This window comes from Mobula birostris, chromosome 5 (assembly GCF_030028105.1).
Source record: "Mobula birostris isolate sMobBir1 chromosome 5, sMobBir1.hap1, whole genome shotgun sequence".
Classification (NCBI taxonomy): Eukaryota; Metazoa; Chordata; class Chondrichthyes; order Myliobatiformes; family Myliobatidae; genus Mobula; species Mobula birostris.
The window spans coordinates 8,086,204-8,111,202 of record NC_092374.1 but is presented as its reverse complement, the minus strand read 5'-3'; the positions used below and the strand labels follow the sequence as shown (position 1 = coordinate 8,111,202).

General features: G+C 45.8%; 1 protein-coding gene across 1 annotated transcript in view; it reads right to left on the bottom strand.

Moving 5' to 3' along the window:
- The window catches only part of tmem8b (transmembrane protein 8B), an 83,083-nt gene that overhangs the window by 41,937 nt on the left and 16,147 nt on the right, over positions 1-24,999 (bottom strand). The window contains exon 6 of the mRNA XM_072257434.1: positions 23,303-23,571. Within this exon, the coding sequence (XP_072113535.1) occupies positions 23,303-23,571 (269 nt within the window). The remainder of the gene's footprint in view (positions 1-23,302; positions 23,572-24,999) is intronic.

Genomic DNA, 24,999 nt, shown 5'->3' with positions numbered 1-24,999 from the left:
GACTCTATGATTTGATTCCATCGCCTTTGAGGCATGAACATTGAGTTGGAAAGAATGTTTGCTGATCTGACTCTTCTTTTCCTCCCTCACAGATGCTTCCTGACCGGCTGAGTTATTGTTGTTTCAAACTCAGTTATGTATCAGTTTTATAAAACTTTGGTTAGGCCTCATCTGGACTGTTATATTCAATGCTGGTTGCCCCATTACAGGAAGGACACGGAGGCTTTGGAGAGGGTGCAGAAGAGGTTGACCAGGATGCTGACTGGATTAGAGAGTATGTTCTCTGAGGAGAAGTTGGGCAAAGTTGGGGTGGTTTCACTAGGACAGCTGAGGCTGCGAGGAGACCCAGTGAAAGTTTGTAAAATGATGAGACCTATTGGGGAGCTGGTATCTTTTCTCAAGGGTTGAAATGTCTAACACCAGAGGGCAAGCATTTAATATGAGACAGGGGGAACGTTCAAAGGAAACGTGCGGGAACAACACCTTATATTCCATCTGGGTAGCCTTCAACCTGATGGCATGATCACTGACTTCTCAGACTTCCGCTAATGCCCCACCTCCCCCTCGTACCCCATCCGTTATTTATTTTTATACACACATTATTTTTCTCTCTCTCTTTTTTCTCCGTCTGTCCCTCTGACTATACCCCTTGCCCATCCTCTGGGCTTTTATCCCCCCCTCCCCCTTTTCTTTCTCCCCAGGCCTCCTGTCGCATGATCCTCTCGTATCCCTTTTGCCAATCACCTGTCCAGCTCTTGGCTCCATCTCTCCCCCTCCTGTCTTCTCCTATCATTTTGGATCTCTCCCTCCCCCTCCCACTTTCAAATCTCTTACTAACTCTTCCTTCAGTTAGTCCTGACGAAGGGTCTCGGCCTGAAGCATCGACTGTACTCTTCCTAGAGATGCTGCCTGGCCTGCTGCGTTCACCAGCAACTTTGATGTGTGTTGCTTGAATTTCCAGCATCTGCAGAATTCCTCGTGCAGGAAAAGTTCTTTTTACACGGAGTGTGGCAGATACCTGGAATCTGCTGCCACGCACATGGAGGCGTACCTGATAGATGTTCAAAGTTCAAAGTAAATGTATTATCAAATTACACATATGCCACCATATACAACCCTGAGATTCGCTTCCTTGTGGGCATTCACAGTTAGACAAAGAAGTACAATAGAATCAATGAAAAACTACACACGAAGACTGACAAACAACCAAAGAAGACAAACTGTCTAAATACAAATAAAATAATAAAAAATAAACAATACTGAGGACATGAGTTGTAAAGAGTCGTTGAAGGTGACTCTGTAGGTTGTGGAATCAGTTCAGTGTAGGGGTGAGTGGAGTTAAGCCTGATGGTTGTAGGGTAATAACTGTTCCTGAACCTGATGGAGTGGAACCTAATGCGTTTAAGAGGCTCTTAGATTGACGCACGAATGCGCAGAGAATGGAGGGATATGGAGCTCGTGTAGGCAAAAAACATTAGCTTAGTCAGGCGTTTGATTAATGTGGCTCAACATCGTGGGCTGAAGTCCTTGTTCTTGTACTTTTCTTGGTTCCACATTCCATTCCCAGCATCCACACTTTGTTTTGACTTTCATCGCCAGGATCATTGGCTCAGTGGTGGGCAAATCTCATTCAGGACACTGAGGCGACCCAACACCTTGCCGAGAAATTCCGGGGGAGAGGGGAGCTGAGGGTTGGAGTATGATGGCAGTGGAGAGCCATCATCCGCGGGGAAACTCTCCTCTCCCCTCACAGAGTGATACAGCCAAAGGACAATTCAACGACCGCAAAGAAGTAACGACAAAGAGCTCTTGAACATTAGATTCAGCTGCTACATTATTCATTTGCAATGATTGTAATTTTCATAATCACATTTGCATATTCTTCCCTGCAATGTATTCAATTGAATGTGACCTGTGCATATTTATTCCTGAGAGGGATCATTAATTATTTAAATACTCCTGAACATTCTGTGACAGCCCCTTCTCTGACTCATTCCCTCCCCAAACAGCAGCAATCTGGAATATCAGATCAGTTAAAGTGGGTGGCAGCCATTCGGCCCTTCCTAATCACACTGGCTCTTGTCTCACTTCCCCATAGACCTGCACTCCCTTCCTCTCAGGTATTAGTCCAGCTGCCTCGAGGTCCTGCAACTGTGTTTGCCTCACCAGCAGAGTCAAGTCAGGTCACTTTTTTATTGTCATTTCGACCATAACTGCTGGTACAGTACACAGTAAAAACAAGAGAACATTTTTCAGGACCATGGTGCTACATGAACAATACAAAAACTACCCTGAACTACGTAAAACAACACAAAAATTACACTAGACTACAGACCTACCCAGGACTGCATAAAGTGCACAAAACAGTGCAGGCGTTACCATAAATAATGAGGCAGGAGGAGAAGATGGCAGCGCGACGCAGCGCGTGCGGCCTCTCCGGTGAAATGATATTGTATTTGTTAAATAGGGGCCGTGCGCAATCCTGATTTGATGGAGACAGATGTGAGAAGCACGGAGGAACATCTGAAGAAACTTCTGAAATGCCCGGTTCGCTGCCACTGCTACTGTGCGATCGAAAATCTCCGGAAGGAAGGCACCAAATCCTCGGCTTTTCCTGTTGCTGGCGGCCGGGGCTGGAGTCGAAGTACTCGGCAGAGACGGTGCTCGGTGTCGGAGGGCTGGTCGGAGGCTCGAAGTTTTCAGACGACTCAGAGTCCGACTGTGGTCGGGTGCTTCCAGGGTGCTGCATCGGCAAGTTTGCGGCACTGGAAACTCATGGCAGGAAGAGAGTTTTCTTCCTTCTCCCGTCTGCGTGAGATGATGGGACTTTCAAAAGACTTTGAACTTTTTTTTTTAACCGTGCCCATGGCCTGTTCTTCATCAAATTACGGTATTGCTTGCACTATTGTAACTATATGTTATAATTATGTTTTTTTTGTCAGTTTTTCAGTCTTGGTCTGTCCTGTGTTTCTGTGATATCACACCGGAGGAACATTGTATCATTCCTTAATGCATGCATTACTAAATGACAATAAAAGAGGACTGCGTGTCCTCATAATCTAAAAAAATAAACAAGACAATAGGCACAGTAGAGGGCAGTAGGTTGGTGTCAGTCCAGGCTCTGGGTATTGAGGAGTCTGATGGCTTGGGGGAAGAAACTGTTACACAGTCTGGTCATGAGAGCCCGAATGCTTCGGTGCCTTTTATCAGATGGCAGGAGGGAGAAGAGTTTGTATGAGGGGTGCGTGGTGTCCTTCATAATGCTGTTTGCTTTGCCGATGCGGCGTGTGGTGTAAACGTGTTCCTCACCCAGCTCACTCTCTGTGTAAGCTTTGCATAAAGATTTGCCACTGTGGCTCTGGAGTTTGAACTGGAGTTGAAGAGAGATGGGAGTCAGAGGGCTAGGGCAGAGACTGAAGTGGCTGTGGAAAAGGATGCTGTTAAGCCTACATACAAAGACAGGAAATGAAACATTCAGCGTGGTGGGAATAGTGTTCTAAGTCACATCTGCTTCAATGCAAGAAGTATTGTCGGTAAGGCGGGTTGGCTTAGAGCATGGGTCAGCCCATGGAACTCTGATATTAGTGAGTCTTGGATTCAGAAGGGACAGGACTGGCAGCTCATTGTTCTGAAGTTCTGTTGTTTTTCACATGACAGAGCAGGAGGAATTAAAGGGAGTGGGTGACTTTAATAGTCAGGAGTAATATCATGGCACTGCTCAGATAGGGCACGTTTGGGAGACATGTGGACAAGTACACAATTGGGAGGGGTGTGAAGAGTAATAGTATAGGTGAAGACTGATCAAACTAGGCAGAATGTTTGGTATTGATTAGATGGGCCGAAGGGCCTCTTCTTGGGCTGTGACTCAATGGCTCATTCAAAAACATCGTCAGACCAATGCCTTTACTTCTTCAGATGGCTAAGGAAATTCAATGTGATCACAATGAGTCTCACCAGTGGTTACTGGTGTACCACAGAGAGCATCCGATCCGGATACATCACATCAGGTAGTGAATATGGCCCACCACCACTGAACACATCTACCTGGAGGTACATCACATCACATAGTGGATACAGCCCAGTCCGTCATGGGCAAAGCTCTCCCCACCATTAAGCAAATCTACACAGAGCACTGTCACAGTAGAACAGCATTCAGCCTAAAGGACCCCCACCATCCAGGTCATACCCTCTTCTCACTGCTGCCATCAGACAGGAGATACAGGAGCCTCGAGACTCACACCACCAGGTTCAGGACAGTTACTACCCCTCAACCATCTGGATGGAGATACAGGAGCCTCAGGACTCACACCACCAGGTCCAGGACAGTTACTACCCCTCAACCATCAGGTAACTTCACTCAACTTAACTCACCCCATCACTGAACTGTTCCCATAACCTTTGGACTCACTTTCAAGGATTCTTCTTCTCATGTTCTGAATATTTAATGTTTATTTATTTATTTATTATTTCTCTTTTTTTCCTTTTGTATTTGCAGAGTTTGTTGACTTTTGCAAATGGGTTGTTTGTCAGTCTGGTGGGTGTGGTCTTTCATTGATTCTATTATGTCCTTGGATTTACTGTGTATGCCTGCAAGAAAATGAATCTCAGGGTTGTATATGGTGATGTATATGTACTTTTATAATACATTTACTTTGAACATCATGGTTTGGTACAACACAGATTCCCCCAGGACATTGTGAATACAGCCTATTCCATCACACAAAGCAACCTTGACTCCATCCAAAGTTCCTGCTGCCAACATAAACCCAGATTCTTTCCTCACCCTGGTCATTCTCTCCTCTCCCTCCTTTTCTGGGTAGAAGATACAAAGGTTTGAGACCATATCTCACCAGGTTCAAGTGTAGCATCTATCCCATGGTTATCAAGCTTTTTCACAGGCTAAAGAATTAACCCTTGACCTCTCAATCAGCCTTATTGTGACCCTTGCACCTTGTTGTCCGCCTGCACTGCACTCTCCCTGTAACTGTAACACTTCATCCTGATTCTGTTTTCCTCTTTATTACCTGCATGTACAGTGGATGTACCCTTTTTTCCAGTTATATAAGGGAGGTGAGAGTTGATATTGGACCACAGGAAAATGATGCTGGTGAGGTAGTAATGGGGGACAAAGAAATGACAGATGAACTTAATGGGTACTTTGCTTCAGCCTTCACTGTGGAAGACACTAGCAGTGCGCCAGAGGTCTGTGAATGTCAGGGAGCAGGAGTGAGTGCCATTGCTATTACAAAGGAAAAAGTGCCAGGCAAACTGAAAGGTCTTAAGGTGGATAAGTCACCTGGACCAGATGGACAACATCCCAGAGTCCTGAGAGAGGTTGCTGAAGAGATAACGGATGCATTGGTCATGATCTTTCAAGAATCACTTGATTCTGCCATGGTCCTGGAGGAATGGAAGATTTCAAATGTCACTCCACTCTTTAAGAAGGGAGGAAGACAAAAGAAAGGAAACTCTAAGACAGTTAGCCTAAGCTCACTGGTTGGGAAAGTGTTGGAGTCTATTTCTAAGGGTGAGGTTTTGGGGTACTTGGAGACTAATGATAAAATAAGTCAAAGTCAGCATGGTTTCTGTAAAGGGAATCTTGCCTGACAAATCTGTTAGAGATCTTCGAGGAAGTAACAAGCAGGGTGGACAAAAGGGAGGCAGTCGATGTCATTTACTTGGATTTGCAGAAGGCATTTGATAAGGTGCCACACATGAAGCTGCTGAACAAGATAAAATCCTATGGCGTTACTGGAAAAATCCTGGCATGGATAGAAGAATGGCTGAGAGGCAGAAGGCAGCGAGTGGGAATAAAGAGGACCTTTTCTGGTTGGTTGCCAGAGACTAGTGGTGTTCCTCAGGGGTCAGTATTGGGACCACTACTTTTGATATTGTTTGTTGGTGATTTTGATAATGGAATTAATGGCTTTGTGGCAAAGTTTGCGGATGATATGAAGATAAGCAGAGGGGTAGGTAGTGCTGAGGAAGCAATGCGATTGCAGCAGGACTTAGATAAATTGGAAAAATGGACAAAGAAGTGGCAGATGGAATACAGTGTTAGGAAATGTATGATAATGCATTTTGTTAAAAGGACCAATAGTGCAGACTATTATCTAAATGGGGAGAATGCTCAAACATCAGAGGTGCAGAGGGACTTGAGATTCCTTGTGAAGACTCCCAGAAGGTTAACTTACAGATTGAGTCTGTGGTAAAGAAGGCAAATGCAGTGTTGGCATTTATTTCAAGGGGAGTAGAATATAAAAACAAGGAGATAATACTGAGGCTTTGTAAGACACTGGTCAGGCCACACTTGGAGTATTGTCAACAGCTTTGGACCCCATATCTCAGAAAGGATGTGTTGTCTTTGGAGAGAGTCCAGAGGAGGTTCATGAGGATGATTCTGGGAATGAAGGGGTTAACATATGAGGAACGTTTGGCAGCTTTGGGCCAGTATTTTCTGGAACTTCGAGGAATGCATGGGGATCTCATTGAAACCTACCGAACTTTGAAAGCACTAGGTAGGGTGGATGTGGAGAGGATGTTTCCTATGGTAGGGGTAGCCAAAACTGAGGAGTGATCTTTTAGAACAGAGGTAAGGAGGAATTTTTTTAGCTAGAGAGGAGTGAATCTGTGGAATGCACTGCCACGAACTGCAGTGGAGGCCAAGTCCGTGGGTATATTTAAGGCGGAAGTTGATCATTTCCTGATCAGTCAGGGCATCAAAATATATGGTGAGAAGGCAGGTGTATAGGGTTGAGTGGGATCTGGGATCAGCCATGACAGAATGTGGGAGCAGACTTGATGGGCTGAATGGCCTAATTCCACTCCTATGTCTTATGGTCCTATGGATTTCAGTTAATTCGGCCATCGGTTAATCGGGGCAGCTGCTTATTTGGGACAACTCTTAAAGAATCAAAATTAATTTAGAAAATAGCCAAGCTTCCTTTCATTTATTTGGGACATTGTGCAGCTTAATTGGGACAGGAGAATTGCTGTACAGTTCCTGACAAACATCAATTACGTGCACATTTGTGGTCATCAGACACTACATCGTGTGCAGAGCCAACAGTTTTTAAATAGTGTCAATTGAGTGTGTGTGTTTTCAAAAAAGTGATTTTTTTTTACTGATAGTTGGCGAGAAAAAAGCCGTAAGAAAATTTTGAACTGTTTTACTCACTGTGGTTTCAGGCATTCAGGCTTGGAGTTGCCAGAAAAAGCCAGCAGTGAAAATGAAATGATTTCACTATTTCAACAAGCTAGGAACTACAATGAATTTGAAAGTATTGACAATCATCTTGAATGTTACAATGAAAATGAAGATTTGGAGGATGCAATCATCAGTAGTATTGTGTGTAGATAGTCCATTATCTGCACGAGGCGTCTGGAGTGATTTTGTTCTTTTACGGTTAATCAAAAGAACACGGCAGTGTAGACTGGATGAATTCCTCTGTCGATATTTATTAGGAACTAATACACACTTTATAGTAACATAGTGGTATTAGTAGTTCTCTAATTTCTCCTGTAGTTTATTTATGTACATGATTTTTTAACACAAGAAAATCTGCAGCTGCTGGAAATTCAAAGCAACACACACAAAATGTTGCAAGAACTCAGCAGGCCAGGCAGTATCTATGGAAATTATTAGATAGTTGACGTTTCTGGCCGAGGCTCTTCATCAGGACTGAGAAGGAAGGGAAATGATGCCAACTCACCTCTTTACCTTCCCCCACCTTTTCATTCTGGCACCTTTCCCCTTCTTTCTCAGTCCTGAAGAAATAACAACTTTCTATTCAATTCCATAGATGCGGCCTGACCCGCTGCGTTCCTGCAGCATTTTGTATGTGTTGCTTTACATAATTTGTTACTCAGTTAAAAGGTAGTTTGTTTTTTTTTGTATACTTTTTTAACTATTTCCATGAACTTCTGTTAATTGGGCCAAAATGTACTGGTCCTGATGTGTCCCAATTAATATACTGTGTATATATGACACAATTGGTCTAAATGGAAAGCATACAAAAGATCGTCACTGTATCTTGGTATACCTGACAATAATAAACCGATACCAAATACGTTTTCCCTAGGTCATGTCTAATTTATTTGCCAAAAGCTACAGTTCCCAGTTCAAGCGATTGGGGTTCAGTCCCCACTGCTTTCTGTAAGAAGTTTGTATGCTCTCTCTGTGACCATGTGGGTTTCCTTAGTGAGCTCTGGTTTCCTGACACAGGTTAGGATCAGTGAGTTGTGATCATGCTATACTGGCACTGCAAGCATGGCAACACCAGCACGCTGCCCCAGCACCTCCTCGGACTGTGTTGGTCGACATTCATGTGACGCATTTCACTGTAGGTTTCAAGGTACATGCCCCACCGCCCGGCCACGCCATCTTCTCACACTCCCATCGGGCAGGAGGTACTGAATCCTGTAGTCCCACACCACCACCCGGCCACGCCATCTCCCACACTCCCATCGGGCAGGAGGTACTGAATCCTGTAGTCCCACACCACCACCCGGCCACGCCATCTCTCACACTCCCATCGGGCAGGAGGTACTGAATCCTGTAGTCCCACACCACCACCCGGCCACGCCATCTCTCACACTCCCATCGGGCAGGAGATACTGAATCCTGTAGTCCCACACCACCACCCGGCCACGCCATCTCTCACACTCCCATCGGGCAGGAGGTACTGAATCCTGTAGTCCCACACCACCACCCGGCCACGCCATCTCTCACACTCCCATCGGGCAGGAGGTACTGAATCCTGTAGTCCCACACCACCACCCGGCCACGCCATCTCTCACACTCCCATCGGGCAGGAGATACTGAATCCTGTAGTCCCACACCACCACCCGGCCACGCCATCTCTCACACTCCCATCGGGCAGGAGGTGCTGAATCCTGTAGTCCCACACCACCAGGTTCAGGAGCCCTTCCACCAGTCAACACAACCCTAATCACTGCCTCGCTATAGCACTGTGATCACTTTGCAATACAATAGATGCTGTCTTTTTTTTGCTCTATTCTTCCTTGCAAAAATAGTATATAAGATGCTTAACTTGTGTTTTCCTTGTGGACGCTGCATATTTGATGCTGTGTGCCTGCGATGCTGCTGCAAATAAGTCTTTAATTGCACTGACATGGATTTGGCAGCCTGCAGAACGAAGCACCGTAATCGTTCTGAACAGATCCCGTCCCAGATTGTCCCAGCTCATCCTCCCTCTCCGGCTCCGCAACATATTCTTTAATCAGAACTGTCACTTCCCTCCCTTCTCTCCTTGGATGCCTCGCATCCAGGATTATCCAGAACTCAGTCCCTTCCTGGTTCCTAGGTTGTCAAGCCGAGGAGTGGTAGAAGCTCCCACTACCTAAAAGTGCTCCTCACGGCATGCACCTCAAATAGCCTCTGACAACCAAGTCCAACTCCTGGCCTTCTCGTGTGGCTTAGCCTCTAAGCCTGGCGGAACTGTTTCTACTGACAGGAGAAGGGGCGAAGGCGGGTCCTGGCGCCTTAAAGCCAGTGCTTCAGGTAGATGGAGATCGTCAGCCTGCGAAGGCAGTCCATCTAAGAGAGGGAAAACTCTGATTTCAAACCTCCGCTGCCTTGCGGCCATACCCACTCATGGGAAAGGCTTCAGGAATAAACCCTGAGGACAAATCTGGAGCTGGAGTCCCTAAGGCAGTCCGACGTTGCCTTCAACCTTGTTCTGACAACTCCCGCGACGACACTGGTGCCAAGCTGTATCGGCCCTTGCCCTTCCCTTGGACAACATCAGTGTCGTGGAGAGGGGAGACTTGCAGCATGGGCAACTGCCGGTCTTCCATACAACCTTGCCCAGGCCTGCGCCCTGGAGAGCGAAGACTTTTCAGGCACAGATCCATGGTCTCGCAAGACTAACAGATGCCACCAGTCCCTTCCTATTTTAACAAGCTCTCTAATATTGCCACTGTAACATCACAGACAGCGGGTCAAAGTTCAAAGTAAATTTATTAACAAAGTACATGTACGTCGTCATATACACCCTGAGGTTCATTTTCATACCCTTATGCAGAACAGAACAGCCCTTCAGCCCATCATTAGACCATAAGACATGGGAACAGAATTAGCTCATTCAGCCAATCGAGTTTGCTCCGACATTCAATCATGGCTGATTTATTTTCCTTTTCCTGTCTTCTCCCCGTAACCTTTGATGCCTTTACTAATCAAGAACCTATTAATCTCTGTTTAAGTATATCCAGTGACTTGGCCTCCACAGCCATCTTTTGCAATGAATTCCACAGATTCACCACCCTCTGGATAAAGAAATTCTTCCTCATCTCTGTGCTAGTGGGACACTCTTCTACTCTGACACTGTGCCCTTTAGTCGGAGCCTCTCCCACCACTGGAGACATCCTCTCCATATCCATTCTATCGAGATCTTTCAATATTTAGTCTCTTTCAATGAATTTCTCCATCATGCTTCTAAACTCCAGTGACTACAGCCTCACAGCGATCAAACACAAATCATATATTAACCCTTTCATTCCCAAGATCATTTTCGTAAACCACCTCCGGATGCCACCACATCCCTTCTAAGAGATCAGACTATAGGACATGGGAGCAGAATTAGGCCACTTTCATATTCTGCAGTCTCATTTTCTAAATTTAAAATGAAGTAGGATTTTGAGCCAATCTACAAAATATTATTTATCACGTCAAAGCACAAGAAAAATTCCAAAATCTATCAGCAATTTACTAAAAACTGAAAACCAAAATATGAGGCTGGAAAAGCATTCATCCCCTTTGCAATTACTACGCTAACTTTCATCAGGTGTAATACTGTATATTACCTTACTAACTCAACCAATTTATTGATGCAGAAAATTGGAGGATCACCTGTTTTCAATGAGTTCTTAACAATACGAGGGGTGATTGATAAGTTCGTGGCCTAAGGTAAAAGGAGTCAATTTTAGGAAGAGGTACGGTCGACGTTTCAGGCCGAGACCCTTCGTCAGGACTAACTGAAGGAAGAGTGAGTGAGAGATTTGAAAGTGGGAGGGGGAGGGGGAGATCCAAAATGATAGGAGACAGAAGGGGGAGGGATGGAGCCAAGAGCTGGACAGGTGATTGACAAAAGGGATATGAGAGGATCATGGGACAGGAGGCCCAGGGAGAAAGAAAAGGGGGAGGGGGGGAAAACCCAGAGGATGGGCAAGGGGTATAGTGAGAGGGACAGAGGGAGAAAAAGGAGAGAGAGAGAGAAAGAATGTGTGTATATAAATAAATAACAGATGGAGTATGAGGGGGAGGTGGGGCATTAGCGGAAGTTAGAGAAGTCAATGATCATGCCATCAGGTTGGAGGCCACCCAGACGGAATATAAGGTGTTGTTCCTCCAACCCCACCTTCCTCTCGTACCCCATCCGTTTTTTATTTATATACACACATTTTTTTTCGCTCTCTCCTTTTTCTTCCTCTGTCCTCCTCAATATACCCCTTGCTCTTCAAATCTTGCCACCCAGGCTTGTGCCCTGGAGAGGACACAGTCCACCAGCAGCGCAAACCCATGATCCCCTGGGATCGACGGCTGCCTACTGTATCTGAAAAAAAAACTTTTGGAATCCTCTTTTATATTATTGGCTAGCTTAACTTCGTATTTCATCTTTTCTCTCCTTATGACTTTTTAGTTGCCTTACGTTGGGTTTTAAAAGCTTCCTAATCCTCTAACTTCCAACTAATTCTTGCTCTATTATTCACCCTCTCTTTGGCTTTTATGTTGGCTTTGACTTCTCTTGTCAGCCATGGTTGCGTTATCCTGCCTTTGGAATACTTCCTCCTCTTTCGGATGTACCTGTCCTGCACTTTCTTAATTGCTCGCAGAACCTCCAGCCATCGCTGTTCTGCCATCATCCCTACTAGTGTCCCCTTCCAATAAATGTTGGCCAGCTCCTCTCTCATGCCTCTGTAATTCCCTTACTCCACTGTAATACTGATACATCTGACTTCAGCTTCTCCTTCTCAAACTGCAGGGCGAATTCTATCATATTATGAAAACTGTCTCCCAAGGGTTCCTTTACCTTAAGCTCCCTAATCAAATAGTTTCATTACACAACACCCAAGTCAAGTCAAGTCAAGTCACTTTTTATTGTCATTTTGACCATAACTGCTGGTACAGTACACAGTAAAAATGAGATAACGTTTTTCAGGACCATGGTGCTACATGAAACAATACAAAAACTATACTGAACTACATAAAACAACACAAAAACTACATTAGACTACAGACCTACCCAGGACTGCATAAAGTACACAAAACAGTGCAGGCATTACAATAAATAATAAACAAGACAATAGGCACAGTAGAGGGCAGTAGGTTGGTGTCAGTCCAGGCTCTGGGTATTGAGGAGTCTGATGGCTTGGGGGAAGAAACTGTTACATAGTCTGGTCGTGAGAGCCCGAATGCTTCGGTGCCTTTCGCCAGATGGTAGGAGGGAGGAGAGTTTGTATGGGGGCTGTTTGGTGTCTTTCATAATGCTGTTTGCTTTGCCGATGCAGCGTGTGGTATAAATGTCTGTAACATTCCATCCCTTTTATCCCAGTGGCTGTTAGTTAAATCAGTAGTCCCCAACCACCGGGCCGCAAAGCATGTGCTACGGAGCCACGAGTAAACGATATGAGTCAGCTGCACCTTTCCTCATTCCCTGTCACGCACTGTTGAACTTGAACACAAGGTTGCCAACTGTCCCATATTAGCCGGGACATCCCGTATATTGGGCTAAATTGGTTTGTCCCATACGGGACCGCCCGTGTCCCATATTTCCCCCGCTAAGGTAGAGCATTCCTATGAAACCTTTCGTGCCAAAATGGTGTAAAGTGAAGAAACAATTACCATTAAGTTATATGGGAAAAATTTTTGAGCGTTCCCAGACCCAAAAAATAACCTACCAAATAACACATAAAACCTAAAGTAACACTAACATATAGTAAAAGCATTAGTGATATGATAAATCCACAGCCTATATAAAGTAGAAATAATGTATGTACAGTGTAGTTGGGAAGATTAAGCCAAAACCGATTTGTGGAAAAAAAAATCGGTATGTAAGCACATGTCACATATGCGAATGTCACGCATGCGCACACAGGACCCCGCGCAAGGCTTCATGGTCATGGTAGTCCTTCTTGGGGTAAACACAAGCGTCTCGTCAACACACACAAAACATGCTGGTGAACGCAGCAGGCCAGGCAGTATCTATAGGAAGAGATACAGTCGATGTTTCGGGTCAAGACCCTTTGTCATGATTTGACTGCTACCTTTGTTCCATATTTGGGAGTGAGAAAGTTGGCAACCCTAGCTGTAAAAGACTTGTTGAGGTGAGTTTAACCCCACTTGAACACCACACCTCCCCACCGGTCGGCTGGTCCGCAAGAATATTGTCAATATTAAACCAGTCCGCCGTGCAAAAAAAGGTTGGGGACCCCTGGTGTAAATGTCTGTAATAGCGGGAAGAGAGACCCCGATGATCTTCTCAGCTGACCTCACTATCCGCTGCAGGGTCCTGCGATCCGAGGTGGTGCAATTTCCGAACCAGGCCGTGATGCAGCTGCTCAGGATGCTCTCAATACAACCTCTGTAGAATGTGGTGAGGATGGGGGGTGGGAGGTGGACTTTCCTCAGCCTTCGCAGAAAGTAGAGACACTGCTGGGCTTTCTTTGCTATGGAGCTGGTGTTGAGGGACCAGGTGAGATTCTCCGCCAGGTGAACACCAAGAAATTTGGTGCTCTTAACGATCTCTATGGAGGAGTCATCGACGTTCAGCGGAGAGTGGTCGCTCCATGTCCTCCCGAAGCCAACAACCATCTCTTTTGTTTTGTTCACATTCAGAGACAGGTTGCTGGCTCTGCACCAGTCTGTTAGCCGCTGCACCTCTTCTGTATGCTGACTCGTCGTTCTTGCTGATGAGACCCACCACAGTCGTGTCATCGGCAAACTTGATGATGTGGTTCGAGCTGTGTGTTGCAGCACAGTCGTGGGTCAGCAGAGTGAACAGCAGTGGACTGAGCACACAGCCCTGGGGGGCCCCGTGCTCAGTGTGATGGTGTTGGAGATGCTGCTTCCAATCCGGACTGACTGAGGTCTCCCAGTCAGGAAGTCTAGGATCCAGTTGCAGAGGGAGGTGTTCAGGACCAGTAGGCTCAGCTTTCCAATCAGTTTCTGAGGAATGATTGTGTTGAATGCTGAACTGAAGTCTATTAACAGCATTCGGACGTACATGTCTTTTTTGTCCAGGTGGGTTAGGGCCAGGTGGAGGGTGATGACAATGGCGTTGTCTGTTGAACGGTTGGGACGGTACGCGAACTGCAGGGGATCCAGTGAGGGGGGCAGCAGGATCTTGATATGCCTCATGACGAGCCTCTCGAAACACTTCATGCGAGTGCGACGGGACGGTGATCATTGAGGCAGGACACTGAAAACTACTTCGGCACGGGGACGATGGTGACGGCCTTGAAGCACGTAGGAACGATGGCGCTGCTCAGGGAGATGTTGAAGATGTCAGTGCGAATATCTGCTAGCTGGTTTGAACATCCTCTAAGCATTCTACCAGGAATATTGTCTGGTCCAGCAGCCTTCCGTGGGTTGACCCTGCGCAGGGTTCTCCTCACATCAACTCTGTTCCTGTGACAGTGGAATCCCCTTTCACCAGTGCAGTCCTATTCTCCTCACCCCTTCTGAGCCACAGCACCAGACTCAGGGCCCAGAGGCTTGGTCGCTGTAGCTGCACACCACCCCACCCCACTCCACCCCACCCATCGAGTTGTAGCTCCAGTTTCTTAACACGCTCTCTGAGGAGCTGCGGCTCAGTGTACCTGGTGCAGATGTGGTTATCCAGGAGGCTGAAAGTCTCCAAGAATTCCCACATCTCACACAAAGAAAAATGCTGAAAATCCCTGAATCCTGCTTTTTAAATCCTCCTTTTTAAAAGCTCCTCCTTAAAGGGAACTTCGAGAGTGTTTGTCCATTGTACGTGGCCTATCAGCAGCAACAACAGGACTCTACGAACTGAATAAAAGTACAGAAGGGATAAGCAGACCGGCCATTGTCTTGAGTAGGCCAGTGGCGAGAGTAGAAGCAACAGGCTTTGTCTCAAACCAGGCTTCAGCTCCGAGGAGGCATCGGCTCTGTGTAAAGTTTCTGTTAAGGTTTCCTTTTTGTTGTTTTTCCCTCTTACTGTACCACTTAAATGGCTGTGGCGTGCTCTTTGTGCCGGATGTTAGAGAACTGGGAGACCCAGAGTCTCCCGGGGAAGTGCATCCGGCTGCAGCTCCTTGAAGACCGTGTTAGGGATCTGGAGCAGCAGCTGGGTGACCTTGGGCTTGTACGGGAGAGCGAGGAGATCATCGATCAGAGTTACAGGGAAGTTGCAGGAGGCGAGTAGCTGGGTGACTGTCAGGAGAAAGGGAAATAGGCAGTTAGAGCAGAGCACCCCTGTGGCCATTCCCCTCAGAAACAAGTATACCACTTTGGATGCTTTTGTGGGGAATAACCTCCTGGGAGAATGCCACGGTACCCGGGTTACAGTCACTGAGCATGGATCCGTGGTGCAGAAGGGAAAGAGAGAAAAGAAGGGAGCAGTAGTGATAGGGGACTCAATAGTGAGGGGAACAGACAGGAGATTCTGTGGATGTGAACGGGACACCCAGATGGTATGTTGCCTCCCAGGAGCCAGGGTCAAGCGTATCTCAGATCATGTCCACAACGTTTTGGCGAGGAGGGGGAGCAGCTAGCTGTCTTGGTACATATGACATAGGAAGGAAAAGCAATGAGGTCCTGAAAAGAGAATTTAGAGAGCTAGGTCGAAAGCTGAGAAGCAGGACATCCTGAATAGTAATTTCTGGAATGCTGCCTGTGCCAGGTGCCAATGGGGGTAGTACCAGAATGAATTGGCAGATTAATGCATGGCGGAGATCTCTTTGTGGGGAGTTCAAAAGTGACGGGTTGCACCTGAACCCGAGGGGGACCAATATTCTTGCGGGCAGGTTTGTTGGAGCTGTTGGGGGATGGTTTAAACTAACTTGGCAGGGGGGTGGGAACCAGAGTGAGAGGACTCAGGATAGGACGGATGGTAAAAAAGTAAAGATAGCAGTCAGACTGTCAGGAAGGGCAGGCAGGTGATGGGGCTTAGTTGCAGCCAATAGGCTGAGTATCAAATCATTATGGATGCAGAATCAGAAAGGACAGCAATTACGGTACTCAAGGTGTTGTATCCAAATCCACAAAGTATAAGAAATAAGGTGGTTGATCTTGTTGAAATATTACAGATTGTCAGGTATGATGTTGTGGCCATCACTGAGTTGTGGCTGAAGGATGGTTGTAGTTGGGAACTGAATGTCCAAGGTTACACATTGTATCGGAGGGATAGGAAGGTAGGCAGAGGGGGTGGTATGGTTCTACTGGTAAAGAATGGCATCAAATCAGTACAAAGATGCGACATAGGGTCAGAAGATACTGAATCCTTGTGGGTTGAGTTAAGAAACTGCAAGGGTAAAAGGATCCTGATGGCAGTTATATACAGCCTCCCAACAGTGGCTGGGACGTGGGCCACAGATTACAACAGGAAATAGAAAAGGCGTGTCAAAAGAGCGATGTTATGGTAGTCATAGGAGATTTTAACATGCAGGTTGTTTGGGAAAATTAGGTTGGTAATGGATCTCAAGAGAGTGAGTTTGTTGAATGCCTAAGGGATGGCTTTTTAGAGCAGTTTGTCACTGAATCTACTACGGGATCAGCTATACTGGATCGGGTGTTATGTAATGAACTGGAGGCGATTATGGAGCTTAAGGTAAAAGAACCCTTAGGAACCAATGATCACAATATGATTGTGTCCAACTTGAAATTTGATAGGGAGAAAGTACAGTCTGATGCAGCAGTATTTCAGTGGAGTGAGGGAAATTATAGTTGTATGAGAGAGCAGTTGGCTAAAGTAAATTGGAAGGAGCTGCTGGCAGGGACGTCAGCAGAGCAGCAATGGCGCGAGTTTCTGGAAAAAAAGTGAAGGTACAGGACAAGGGTATTCCAAAAATGAAGAAATACTCAAATGGCAAAATAGTACAATCATGGCTGACAAGGGAAGTCAAAGTTATTGTAAAAGCAAAAGAAAGGGTATACAACAAAGCAAAAATTAGTGGTAAGATAGAGGATTGGGAAATTTTTAAAAACCTACAGGGAGCAACTAAAAAAATCATTAGAAAGGAAAAAATGAAATATGAAAACAGGCTAGCAAACAATATCAAATTGGATAGTAAAAGTTTTTTCAAGTCTGTTAAAAATAAAAGAGAAATGAGAGTGGATATAGGGCCGCTAGAAAATGAGGCCGGAGAAATAATAACGGGGGACAAGGAGATGGCTGTTGAACTAAATGGGTATTTTACATCAGTCTTCACTGTGGAAGACACTAACAATATGCCTGATGTTGTAGTGTGTGAAGGAAGAGAAGTAGGTGCAGTTACTATTACAAGGGAGAAGGTGCTCAAAAAGCTGAAAGACCTAAAGCTACATAAGTCACCCGGTCCAGATGAACTGCACCCTAGGGTTCTGAAAGAGGCAGCGTTAGAGATTGTGGTGGCATTAGAAATGATCTTTCAAAAATCATTGGACTCTGGCATGGGGCCAGTGGACTGGAAAATTACAAATGTCACACCACTCTTTAAGAAAGGAGGAAAGCAGCAGAAAGGATATTATAGACCAGTTAGCCTCAGTGGTTGGGGAGATGTTAGAGTCAATTGTTAAGGATGAGGTGATGGAGTACTTGGTGACACAGGACAAGATAGGACAAAGTCAGCATGGTTTCCTTCAGGGAAAATCCTGCCTGACAAATCTGTTGGAATTCTTTGAGGAGATTACAAGTAGGATAGATAAACGGAATGCAGTGGAAGTTGTATATTTGGACTTTCAGAAGCCTTTGACAAGGTGCCACCCATGAGGCTGCTTACCAAGTTAAGAGCCCATGGTATCACAGGAAAGTTACTAACGTGGTTAGAGCATTGGTTGATTGGTAGGAGGCAGCGAGTGGGAATAAAAGGATCCTTTTCTGGTTGGCTGCCAGTGACTAGTGGTGTTCCCCAGGGGTCGATGTTGGGACCACTTCTTTTTATGCTGTTTATAAATGATTTAGATGATGGAATTGTTGCCAAGTTTGCAGATGATATGAAAATTAGTCAAGGGGCAGGCAGTGTTGAGTAAACGGGGGACTGCAGAAGGAGAATGGGCAAGAAAGTGGCAAATGAAATACAATGTTGGAAAATGCATGGTCATGCACTTTGGTGGTAGAAATAAACGTGCAAGCTACTTTCTAAATGGGGAGAAAATCCAGGAATCTGAGATGCAGAGGAACTTTGGAGTCCTTGTGCAGAACACCCTGAATGTTAACTTGCAGGTTGAGTCGGTGGTGAGGAAGGCAAATGCAATGTTAGCATTCATTTCAAGAGGTCTAGAATACAAGAGCCGGGATGTGATGCTGAGGCTTTATAAGGCACTGGTGAGGCCTCACCTTGAGTATTGGGAACAATTTTGGGCCCCTCATCTTAGAAAAGATGTGCTGGCATTGGAGAGGGTCCAGAGGAGATTCACAAGGATGATTCCAGGGATGAAAGGGTTATCGTACGAGGAAAGTTTGATGGCTCTGGGTCTGTACTCACTGGAATTCAGAATGTTGAAAGCTCTAGACAGAGTAGATGTGGAAAGGATGTTTCCCATGGTGGGAGAGTCTAGGACAAGAGGGCACAGACTCAGGACAGAGGGGCACCCTTTCAAAACAGAGATGTGGAGAAATTTTTTTAGCCAAAGGCTGGTGAATTTGTGGAATTTGTTGCCACATACAGCTGCGGAGGGCAGGTTGTTGGGTGTATTTAAGGCAGAGATTGATAGGTTTTTGATTGGACACAACATCAAAGGTTACGGGAAGAAGGCCGGGAACAGGGGTTGAGGAGGAAATAGAAAAAATGATCAGCCATGATTGAACGGTGGACCAGACTCAATGGGCCAGATGGCCTAATTCTGCTCCTATGTCTTATGGTCTTATGGTCTTAAATCTCACTCACAGACCTGAGTCTCCTCCTCTCTCACTCCTGATTCAATAGGGCTGTCGGCATTCTCAGCCAAAAACAGACTCGATGGGCTGAATGTCATAATTCTGCTCCTCTGTCTTATGGTCTTATTTCCTTCAAACACTGTAAGAGGCTTTTCAGCCCAACGTCTGTATGCAAGCCCTCAGAACCATCCCATCAATCTTGAATTTACTGAGAGCTTGCATAAACTTGATGAGTAGAAGTCGAAGTCGAATAGGTTAACTCCCTGCAACCTATTAAGTTCAAGTTCAATTGTCATTCGACCATATATGAACTTCCATGAATACAGCCAAATGAAACAATGTTACTCTGGGGCCAAGGTACAAAACACAGTACTAACAGTCACACACAGCACAAGGCACATATAGCATATATAAGATATCATCATTGTTATGTGCCATGTCGTATGACGTGGGCGATCATGGTCTTTCCATGACCTTAATTGTTCTTGGCAAATTTTTCCTACAGGAGTGTTTTTCCATTGCCTTCTTCTAAGCAGTGTCTTTAGAAGGTGGGTGACCCCAGCCATTATCAACACTCTTCAGAGGTTTTCTGCCTGACGTCAGTGGACACATAACCAGGACTTGAGGTCTGCACCGGCTGCTTATACGGCTATCCACCACCTTCTCCCATGGCTTACGTGACCCTAAGCAGGTGCTACACCTTGCCCGAGTGTGACCTGAAGGCTAGCAGAGGGAAGGGAGTGCCCTACAGCCCCTTTGGTAAAGACGTATCTTCACCACGTCACATATAGCAAATGCATATAAGATATTAATGAAATACAGTCACATCAAAAAAGTATATAGTCTAAGACCGAGTCCATGAATATTGCAAACAACAGGAATTCTGCAGATGCTGGAAATTCAAGCAACAAACATCAAAGTTGCTGGTGAACGCAGCAGGCCAAGCAGCATCTGTAGGAAGAGGTGCAGTCGACGTTTCAGGCCGAGACCCTTCGTCAGGACTCCTGACGAAGGGTCTCGGCCTGAAACGTCGACTGCACCTCTTCCTACAGATGCTGCTTGGCCTGCTGCATTCACCAGCAACTTTGATGTGTGTTCCATGAATATTGCAGTAGTCTGTAGTTGAACACAATACAATATTAATTTCTGCTTTCCCACTAACTCCGTCCTCATTCAAATCCCACTCACCCACAGGAGGGGCAACGGAAGGGCACACACGTGTATACACGTGTACAGCTATGCTCGTGAACACGGATACATGCACGCCCACACGTGCAGGTACACATCTGCAAGCGGTGCTGTACTCTGACCCTGTAGTTCATAGTGTATCTCAACACCCTGCTACCACACTGAGTTCATCCATCTCAAAGTGAAATCACAGCTCAAAACATGAATATTTCATTCGAATGAGGACACCACTTTCTGCTTCATGAATTCATAGTAATTGGAATCGCTGCCTGCTTGTGTGTATTCATTAGGCTGGATTATATATTAATTATTTCTTCTTGTTTTATCATGTTTGTCAGATGGTTAGAGAAAGTCCCTCCCAGCCATATGTTCCCATAAATGAGCATTCCTCCTGAATGCATCCGTGCTCCTGTGTCCTTTAAAGGTTTAAAGGTTAGTTTTACTTGTCATGTAGAGTCATAGAACAGTACAACACAGAAACAGGCCCTTCAGCCCATCTAGTCCATTCTGCCTAATCTCATCAACCTACACCCTGACCATAATCCAACATTCTCTTCCCATCCATGTACCTATACAAATTTCTCTTAAAGGTTGAAATCCGTCATGATGTACGTTGAAACGTTGAAATGCAGTGAAATGCTTTGTTTGCGATAATGGCCACTGCAGCCTGGGGGAGGGCTGGGGTCAGCCCACAAGTGTCACCATGCCTCTGGGGGCAACTGCTCATTAACCCTAACCGGTACGTCTTTGTAATGCAGGAGGAAACCGGAGCACCCGGAGGAAACGCGCGCAGTCACGGGGAGAACATACAAACTCCTTGCAGGCAGCGGCAGGAACTGAACTATGGTCACTGTGACACTACTGTGTCACCTTCATTGCAGGGGAGATACTTGAGAGGGTAACTTGCCTTACGGGCAATTGGACCAGTGGCAAAGGCTCGAAGATCACTGCGACCTTGACCTTGCCACCAATCCACAGTACAGCCCATCACATGCCCACTGAATGGCATCTGCAGGTCCACTGCTCACCCATCTATGCCTTGCATCCCCACTCTGTAATCATTACAAATGCATTGCAAGACCGTTACACATCCACTGAACAATCGTTTTGCATCTACTTGATGGCATAGATTACTTGGGCCCAAGTGCTTGTAAATGGAGTGTCACAAAGTCAAAGAGTCAAGGTATCAGGCCCTTCAGAACACTTGGTCCATACTGACCAGAAAGATTTAAAAAATATGTTTTATTTGTCACATGAGCATTGGAAGGCACAGTGAAACGTGTTGTTTTGTTCAAACAACCTATACAGTACGAGGGGTGTGCTGGGGGCCCCCCACAAGTGTCACCAACTTACTAACACTAATCTGTACATCTTCGGACTGTGGGAGGAAACCAGAGCACCTGGAGGAAATCCACGCGGTCATGGGGAGAACGTACAAACTTCTTACAGACAGCAGTTGGGATTGAACCCCGATCATAGATCACTGTAGCCACTTGCACTAAGTCACCGGAGAGACATCAAAGCTAGTGAATATGGTAGTGTTTAATTGAGCAACAGGCATCATATTGAGGAGAATCACCCTTGGAAGAAGAGGACTGATTGGTCCAATATTACATGACATTTTATATGCTAAAGATCAAAGTTAACAGCAGGACAATTCCGTAGTTACAATGTATCTACAATGCTTCCTTTGAATTACATATAGTCTTCACACACTTCTTTCTTCGTACCCAGACTCCCAGGCACCAAAAATGAATGCTAATCCCTCACCGACTCTAGAGTGCATTCATGCAAATGCAGACTTCTGAGGTCTAATTGTTCAGAGCTGCATTTTAAGTTCAATCTGCTATCCATACTCAAATCTGAAGATTGGTTGTTGGTAAGAATACTCCTTAATTGTAGGCCGTATCTTGGGTAATGATGAGTTTGAGTACAGGGAGGAAATTAAGAACCTGGTGGCATGGTGCGAAGACAATAACCTATCCCTGAACGTCAGCAAGACGAAGGAATTGGTTGTTGACTTCAGAAGGAGTAGCGGACTGCACGACCCCATTTATATCGGTGCTGCGCAAGTGGAACAGGTCAAAAGCTTTAAGTTCCTCGAGGTCAATATCACAAATGACCTGACTTGGTCCAACCAAGCAGAGTCCACTGCCAAGAATGCCCACCAGCGCCTTTACTTCCTGAGAAAACTAAAGAAATTTGGCTTGTCCCCTAAAACCCTCACTAATTTTTATAGATGCACCGTAGAAAGCATTCTTCTAGGGTGCATCACAACCTGGTATGGAAGTTATCCTGTCCAAGACCGAAAGAAGCTGCAGAAGATCGTGAACATGGCGCAGCACATCACACAAACCAATCTTCCGTCCTTGGACTCACTTTACACCGCACGCTGTCGGAGCAGTGCTGCCAGGATAATCAAGGACACGACCCACCCAGCCAACACACTTTTCGTCCCTCTTCCCTCCGGGAGAAGGCTCAGGAGCTTGAAGACTCATACGGCCAGATTTGGGAACAGCTTCTTTGCAACTGTGATAAGACTGCTGAACAGATCCTGACCCGGATCTGGGCCGTACCCTCCAAATATCCGGACCTGCCTCTCGGTTTTTTTGCACTACCTTACTTTCCCTTTTCTATTTTCTATTTATGATTTATAATTTAAATGTTTAATATTTACTATTGATTTGTAGTCCAGGGAGCGCAAAGCGCAGAATCAAATATCGCTGTGATGATTGTACGTTCTAGTATCAATTGTCTGGTGATAATAAAGTAAGTAAGTAACAGTTACATTTACCACTATGCTACAGTGCCACTCTGTACCCATCTCTATTAATCCCATTCATTGCTCCGTTGCCTCCTGAGCCTCGGTGGTAATTTGTGGGTGTGCCCTGTTGGTACTGGAAGCACGACGACCCATGCAGACTGCCCCCAGCACAATCCTCGGACTGTGTTGTTCATTGTCGCAAATGGCACATTTCACTGTATGTTTCGATAACAGATAAAGTGAATCTTACACCATCTGAAGGATGGAGATGAGGACAGATGAGAGATCCTACCTGTGATGTGGAGCACGATGCGGAAGTGGAGGCTGAGACTGCGGTTGGATTTTTCCACCAGCACGTAGTACCACTGCTGCCAGAAGGGAGCCGGGTGCCGCAGCTCGCAGACATGCAGCGGCCCGCAGTCCACGTGGCTGGAGTTGTGCAAGGGCGGGGCCTTGGCTCTGACTTTCAACAACACCGGACAGCCTCGTATCGTCTTGTTGCTGCTGCTGCAGTCCGACAGTTGAACCGTCACCCGGGATGTGTAACTGGGAACGAAGACCCTAGGGGAGGTTGGGCAAGAAGGCGAGAGTCAGAATTGGGATTGGGACTGGGACTGGGATTGGGATTAGGATTGGACAACGCATTTCACCAGATGTATCTGTAATAAAATAAATCGGAATCATCGACCTAAATTGTGAAATTAGTTGTTTTGTAGCAGCAGTGCAATAAATAAAAAATATAAATTATAAAAAGAATCAAACTCCGATTTCAGAGTCAGAATCAGGTTTATTATCATCACTAACATGTTGTGAAATTGGAGAAGGTTCAGAGGAGGTTCATGAGCGTGATTCTGGGAATGAAAGGGTTATGACATGAGCAGAGATTGAAGGCTCTGGGCCTGTACCCACTGCGATTTAGAAGAATGGCGGGGGGGGGGCGGATCTCATTAAAACATGCTGAATATTGAAAGGCCAAGATAGAGTGGATGTTTACTTTGGTGAGGGAGTCTGGAACCAGAGACACAACTTCAGAATAGAGGGACGTCCATTTAGAACGGAGATGAGGATGAATTTCTTCAGCCAGAGGTGGGTGAATATGTGGAGTCCATTGCCACAGACAACTGTGGAAGCCAAGTCATTGGCCGCATTTAGAGCAGATGTTGATAGATTCTTGATTAGTCAGGCCGTGAAAGGTTTCGGGGAGAAGGCTGGAGACTGGGCTTGAGAGGGAAATGGATCAGCCATGATGAAATGGTGGAGCAGACCCGATGGGCCAAATGGCCTAATTCTGCTCCTATATCTTATGGTCTTAAGGAAATGTGTTGTTTTGTGGCAGCAGTACAGTGCAATACATAAAAAGATACTCTCAGTTGCAATGAGGAATATACAAATAAGTACTACAATAAGAGGATAAAGCAGTGAGGTAGTGTTCGTGGGTTCATGCACTGTTCAGAAATCTGATGGCGGAGGGGGAAAAGCCGAGTGTGTGTCAACAACAAAACAACAACAAAAATAATAAAAATAATGAGCTAATTAACACCAAGCCTCCAATCATGGCTCACAGCTTAGATTAATACAACTTGCTGTTACAATGGCGCTCGTTGTGTCTGCCCTGGCCTCATGCCCACACAGTCAGTATATGTGCACGTGCATGCATTAAGTTATATGTCTCTGTCCTTAGGCTCTGAGCCTGGAGGCACTGCAGTTGCCTTCTACTCCCTCCTGGTCGCATGCAGGCTCCGAATTAAATCTGTACCAGGCAGAGAGTAGTTCGAGAGTTTCTCGAGCACTGGGAACACTGCCAGGGTTAATGGCTTCAATTAACCAGAAATGGATCGGCTGCCTCGAAGCTAATGGACTCATCTGGTCTGCTACATGGCAAGTCTCTGACTCTCACTCAGAGCATGGCAAGGTGACTGACTCTCACTCAGGGCATGGCAAGGTGACTGACTCACTCAGGGCATGGCAAGTCGCTGACTCTCACTCAGG